The sequence below is a fragment of the Astyanax mexicanus genome, chromosome 17, assembly GCF_023375975.1.
Source record: "Astyanax mexicanus isolate ESR-SI-001 chromosome 17, AstMex3_surface, whole genome shotgun sequence".
NCBI lineage: Eukaryota > Metazoa > Chordata > Actinopteri > Characiformes > Acestrorhamphidae > Astyanax > Astyanax mexicanus.
The window spans coordinates 25,841,834-25,848,813 of record NC_064424.1 but is presented as its reverse complement, the minus strand read 5'-3'; the positions used below and the strand labels follow the sequence as shown (position 1 = coordinate 25,848,813).

The 6,980-nt window shown below is 37.4% G+C and overlaps 1 protein-coding gene across 1 annotated transcript; it reads right to left on the bottom strand.

The window, feature by feature from the left end:
* Positions 1 to 1,464: 1,464 nt before the first annotated feature.
* LOC103041191 (proteinase-activated receptor 3) lies at positions 1,465 to 6,690 on the bottom strand. Its single transcript, XM_007233970.4, has 2 exons — positions 6,390 to 6,690; positions 1,465 to 4,035 (listed from the first exon to the last, which is right to left on the bottom strand). The coding sequence occupies exons 1-2, from the start codon at positions 6,451 to 6,453 to the stop codon at positions 2,954 to 2,956; spliced, it is 1,146 nt and encodes a 381-aa protein (XP_007234032.2). The 5' UTR covers positions 6,454 to 6,690; the 3' UTR covers positions 1,465 to 2,953.
* Positions 6,691 to 6,980: the final 290 nt, after the last annotated feature.

Below are 6,980 nucleotides of genomic sequence, written 5' to 3'. Positions count from 1 at the left end.
TTTATGTACTTATTAAAAAAATCTTCCTTAAACTATACTTAAGCCTACTTGGCTTACGCGTACATGACAACAAAAAGCCTCTTGAATTTTTAGCCTCTTAAGTATTTTTTTGGAAATGATACTTAAACTGTACTCACTTTTATTTATAAAATAAAAATGAAGTATACATTTTTGTGACAGCAATGCTGTTTAAACAATAAATATAACTTTAAACACGTTCTGTAAATTTGCTCATTCTGCACTCATTCCAGCATATCAGTGAATGGGTTAACAGGTGACTCATTCTGAACACAGCAAGACAGACTAAATAAGAAAAAGACAGTTAGAGAGTAAGAGAGATAGAGAGAGAGAGAGAGAGAGAGAGAGAGAGAGAGAGAGAGAGACATTCAGAGAGTTTGTTACAGTCCACTTGTTCTTTTTAGTTCGGATTAGGCAGAGAGCAGTGCTGGCTCTGCTAAACGTCACACTGCAAACAAAAGAAAGAAATCACCAGCACCACAAATAAACTGATCCTGACCTCACTAAAGCTCTTGTTACATAATGCAATCAAATCCTCACAGCAGCACTTCAAAATCTAGTAGAATGCCTTCACTTGACTGTAGAGATAGTTATAAAAAAAACAGGATAGTACCATTTAATTTGCATAAAACAATCAGTGAACAGGTCTCCCAAAACCTTTGTCCAAACAAAGTGTTTTAATTAGAAATGTGCGATTACTGAAGAACATGCAGAATGGTTGTACAGTTTTATGGCTTCCTGCTTTTAGATACTAGGATACTGCTACATGATCACTAGAGAAAAAGCCATGTTTACCATGTTACCATGTCTACCATGTTGACTGCTATGATGATTACTATGCAGTGTCTATATGGTATTTCAAGTGACTGCTAATGTTTCCCAGGTGGTTACTTAAGCGTGGCGAGGTGGATGCTATGGTCCCACAAACACTACTGTGCTAGGCTTTGGAGCATAATTACAAAAAATGTAAGTGCAAACTGAATTTAACGTGGCAGTCCACATTATTTTGTTTCTTAACTAAAAGCAGAAGCATTTCTAAGAGGAGAAGTGTGTTTAATGGTACCAGTGTGCTGAAATGAACATCCCTGCTAAGCCTAATATATTCATTCTAAAAACTGGGGTGTCGGGTCGCTTTTTGCGGGAGGTTTTCTAACCACGTCAAGTTTCTTGGCTTGCCTGTTCACCAGACAGCATCAATTGGATCACACTCTGCTGCAGCAACTGTGGGAATATGTGCTGCAGGCTGAATGGTACAGGTTACGGAACATGTATGCCTCCATACCACATCTCAGCTTGTTTCTTGAGGTGCCCACTGGGTTACTAGAGCCTCTTTACAAGTGTGCAGTTTCTACCAAAATCACTTCTATACACATATCATCATTACATTCACACATAAAAAGAACAAACTCCTTTCCAAAAATAAACAATGCATACATACTGAATATATGTATTTACAGATATGTATGACTTTAATAGACTTAGACATATCATACACAAATACATACTATATCGATACATTGATAAACAGTTCATAAAATGTTATGTCTGTTTTGACACACATCAGAAAAAAAGAGTAAATACACATTTTCTACAAAACAAGGCTCTGCCTAATGCCAGACATAAAACACCAGTTTAAAATAGCAGCCACTACATTTTAAATGGCTTCAAAACAGTTTAATGACACAGACGACTGGTCAAATTATTAGACTCAGTGGCTCCATGCGGTAAACATGTAATTCAGTAGCTGAGATATTAGCTTGATGAAAACATGAATACAAGACATGTTGTACATTTTAGCTTTGCTTAAGAGCGTTTATACACATGTTTAAAGCATTAAGTGTAACAGAAATAATCATGAACACTGTACAATGGCAAATGACTCTGTACAAGGGGCACCTTGATCAACAAGGCTAGCTTTGTGGTAACTTCCTGCACCATCTCTTCACTCCCCCCCCCCCCCCTCCTACCAACACACACAAGCAAACATACATCACAGTCCAGGCAGCTCATTGTGGGCTTTTCAGTTCTGGCTATTCAAATGGCTGCTGATTTGTTTCTGTGTAAAGGCTGCTGGCTCTGTTCTGCAGTCCGAAGCCAAATGGTTGGACCCTTAGAGACTGAGCTCTTCACTTTGACCAGTTGAGATTCGATTATTTTTATATTTGCCAGCATAAAAGGTACATTAACATGTACACAGATCAGCCATAACATTAAAACCACATGCCTATATATGTTGTGCCGATCTATCTTGGTAACACTGTCAGGCATCTTCACTCATAGAAGAACACCCATTTATGTCTTTGAACAGAAGTAGATCAAAATCCTGAAAACTAAAACTTAAAGTCCCATTTCAGAAATATATTTTAAATCACTGATAAAATCTGATAAACATGCTAAAAAATTATTTTTATGGCTACTGCACTTGCCGCGATTCTCCCCTTTTCTCTGCAAAACTTAAAAATCTGACTGGCTTTCATCCGTAAATAAACGGCATATTGAGGATTACAATGGCTTCTATTAATATTTCAACCACTGGCTGGTCTTTTCATTATTGAGAGTCTCTGGAAGATCCCTCTTATTCTACAAAGCCACTCTGCCTAATAGATGCATGGACTCCACAAGACCTCTGAGGGTGTCTTGTGGTATCCGGCGCCAAGACTAAGGCAGTTTTCACACCTATAGTTACTTTTCTTTAGTTTTTCACAATATGGTTGCTGTCAAAGTATCTCAGATTCTGATGCTTGCTCCTTTTTTCCTGTTTCAACAAATCAACTTCAAAAACTGACTGTCTAAATGATCCAGCTCTTGAGAGGTGCTATACTGGAATCAGATTATCAATTGTTTTCACTTCAACCCACTTCAGTCATCAGTGGTTTTAAAGTTATTAGATATAAATCAGTAAATAGGAATCTGTTTTATTGGTGGACCAGTTGATTTAAGTTGAGATGCTGAGTGTTTTCCCCTTGCGGGTCATGAAGTAGAGCTTTGCCCCTGCAGTCCTGGACATGACTACAAACAAAAATGGGTCCAAACAGCTGTGGAGGCAGCACAGACACACGGCCACGTTAAAGTAAGCGTAGAAGTTCTCCGCTCCACTCGAATAGAGTCGCACATAGTGCATGAAGTGGATGAAGCTGCTGGGTCCAAAACAAAGCACGAAGATGAAGAAGACTAAAGTGCTGGCCTTGATGTAGAGGCTCCAGTCGTGGTGAGAGTGGTTCAGCTGCCAGACTATGGAGATGTAACATGCTGCAGTCACCAAAAGGGGAAGCAGGAAGCCTAGCAAGGTCAGGCCCAGGTTATAATACAACAGGAAGTCATAGCTGCTCTCATTTACTGGAAGAACATCATGGCAGGTGGTGATCCCTAACTGAGGGATACTGTAAGTCTGACGGACCAGTAGCTCAGGCACCATAGCAATAGAGAACACCACCCACACGGCCAGGCTGGCCCAGGCGGTGCAGGATCGCTTGGGTAGGCTCTTGTAAAAAAACGGGTGGACAACGGCTAGGTAGCGTTTCACGCTGATGCAGGCTAGAGTGTGCGCTGAACAGTACAGGTTCCCGTAAAAGCAGGCAGTGGTGAGGCGACAGACCACCTCGCCGAATGTCCAGTCATTGCCAGCAAAGTGGTAGTGCATCTTCAGCAACAGGCTAAGAAGAAGTAGCAGGTCAGATGTCGCTAAACTGCAGTACAGAATGGCAGAAGACACCGTCCGCACCTTGGCCCCAATCATCACCAAGATGGCGACATTGGCAGGAATCCCAATGAGGATGGCCATGATGTATACAGCCGGGATGGCTCGAGTGCTCAGGGGGCCCTTGAGGTACAGCGCTGTGCCATTACTGAGCAACCGCAGACCAGTTTCAACCTCACTGGAGGAAGACGATGATAAGCGTGTCTGTGTTTCTGTGGGGTTCGGAGGAAAAGGAAACTGAACGGGGATGCTCTGGCCCCTGAAGGTTCTTGGGTTAATAAAGCCCGTCATGTTCCGCCTCTCCTTTGCCGTTTTATTACCTGTTTAAAAAGCAGAGAAGAGTTAGTGATCAGCTGCTGTTAAAACTGTTTACTTATGTCTACATCAATGTCTGATGTTTGTCTACAGGTTTAATAAACATCACAATAACCTCGCTTAAAAGGTGTCTAACAGTGTTCATCAGATGCAAATAAAGTTAATCAGGCACGAGTAAACCAATCAAATTTGAGATATGAACTATGTTAGCCACCCATCAAAAGATGTAGCATGCAAAAAATGTAACATCCCTGGTTAATTTAGTAGGAGATACTGATCTGATTATTTAAACATGTTTCTGGATGATACACTGTTTCATAACTATTATAATAATATTAAAAATTTTAGGACTATTTAATGCAACTAATATAAAAACAAAAATAACATTATAAAAAAAAACATTTTCATTTTGAACTATTAAGTATATTCAGAGAATGGAATTAGTATATATATATTCAAATATACTAAAGTTTTACAGTCTCTCAACACTAACAACATTTAACATCTGTAGGCAGACCTCCAACAAGAGCAGAGCTGCAAGACAAACTCAAGAAACTCAGAAATAGAAGCCAGGAAAGAAGGAAGGAAGGAATAAGTAAAAATCCCCTAAACAAGAACTGAAAGACTGGGCTTAGGTGGCTGTGGTTTCTTCTTTGTTATTCTGTACCTGTTGAAGATTGAAATCTTGCTTATAATATTAAATACATTTTTAATCTTTTAGTTTATAACTTTTTGAAAACAGTTCCTCTTTCACTCACTTAACTCATTCTTGCTATCTTTATTTTACATGTGTTTATTTATTTACTCTTTTAAGTGTATAGCTAGGATTAGTTTTTTTACTTTTGTCTTGTTTTAAAATCTTTCTTAATTTTACGTTCTCTTATTTTACCTTTTTCTTTATTAATTAAATCTGCTTAATTTTACGGGTAATTATCATAATATTGTGCCTTGTGCCCCTCAAATCCCCTTCAAAACAAGCTATAAATTGTTGAATTATTTTGAATATGTATCACATTTATAATATTTTTGACTACAGAGAAATCATATTTTCCCAGCTTAATCACTTTTTGTCCTCTTATTTACGGCAAGCTGCGTGATCTGGTGGAGAATGACATAATTTGTTCATTTAATTAAAATGTGTTTGTATTAATTTTGAATGGTCTGCAACAATTGTTTGTTTAATTACTGTGTTACTATGACAGGGTGGAGATATAAAGGTTTACCTCAGCTAAATACACAGATTAAAATATAAATATTAATCAAAATTATATTATTAATAGCTGATCATGCAGAAAGTGTTTTCAGCCTCATGAAAATAAAACATTAGCTGTGTTGGAAATCACTCCCTATTAAAGAAATAGTGCACTACATAGTGTCACACATTTTGTAGTGTTATTTGATATTTTTTCCTATATAGTTAACATTGGACACATTGAACACATAATACATTGCAAAATGTAGTGGATACCTAATGCAGTGCAGTGGTGTTGGGTCAGACATTCTCAGAGAGACACAAAAAAAAAAAAAATATATATATATATATATATATATATATATATATATATATATATATATATATATATATATATATATATATATATATATATATATATATTTGTTTTGTTCCCTAGTCAGTTCAATATGTAGCAAAAGTGTAGAACCATTCTGAGCACAGCTAGTGTGATTGTAATGTCAGTGGTGGACTGATAAATTTAAAAATTCTATTAAAAACTAAAATGCCTAACCTACAAAAAAGCATCTTTAAAACTGTACATTGTTTAAATAAATATTTAATTTAACCAGACAGCACTGCAGACATGGCACCCACTCCCACATTAAAAAACTGTATAAAACGCCCCAAAAAATCTTTAAAGGGATTTGTGTCATTCCTCTGTATTTTTAGCCTTTGTATGTAATTGTAAAAAACACAAAAAGCATGTTGTATTGATACTGTCCCATATATTAGCTACACTTTTTATATTTATTTATTTATTTATCTAAATATTATTAAATATTATGTTAATTTTATTGTCGTATAATACATTAAAAATAAGGATCACCCTCAGTGTATCCCCAAGTGAAAAGAAAATATCAATATCGATTTATTCCCACTAACAGATATATATTAACTGTATAGATTACATAACCAACAGGGTAAGAAAGAGGCAGACTGTCACTTTTTTCAGGAGCCTTTAGAGGTTCTTTCATGTGAAACTCTGGAGGAACCTTTTCGTTCTATAACTTTCTTGACGGTTACTCCATATTTTTACATTAAAGAACCCGTAAAATATCTTTAATAGCCTGTAATGTTAACAGTGCCAGTGCTTAGTAACACAAATTAACCTAAAACCAACTGTACCTCTGATCTGAGTGATTCCCAGAAGGAGCGAAGCTGTGAAGAACACCAGCAGAGATTTCCCCATGTCCTCGCTGCCTCTCACCCAGTTCTCTCACACTGAAAACCGCTCAAAACCGAGCTCAAACACACCGAGCTCACTCACAGAGCACACTCACTCACACTGACTCTCTCAGAGAGAGAAAAGAGAAGAGCGGAGACCGAGAAGCCAGCCGAGCCCACCCACACCTCCTCCTCTGAACTGAGAGCAAGTTTAGACCACAAAAAACAAACATCCTCCTCCGAGCTAAACTCTCTCTCTTTCTCTCTGTTTCTACCCCTTTTCCTGTCACTCTCACAGTCTTTCTCTCTCTCTCTCTCTCTCTCTCTCTCTCTCTCTCTCTCTCTCTCTCTCTCTCTCTCTCTTTCCATACATCCGGAATGTCACCATCCAATGAAATTCCTTAAGGCTTACATCAGCTCTTTGAGTGTGTGAACTGTTTTCACCTTTTACCTTTCTATTTCTTTAGCATGTATTTTGTTTCTTATTACTAAGTAAATTGCTTTCTCATTATTTTGATATAGTCATTATTTCTAGATACTATCACATTATTT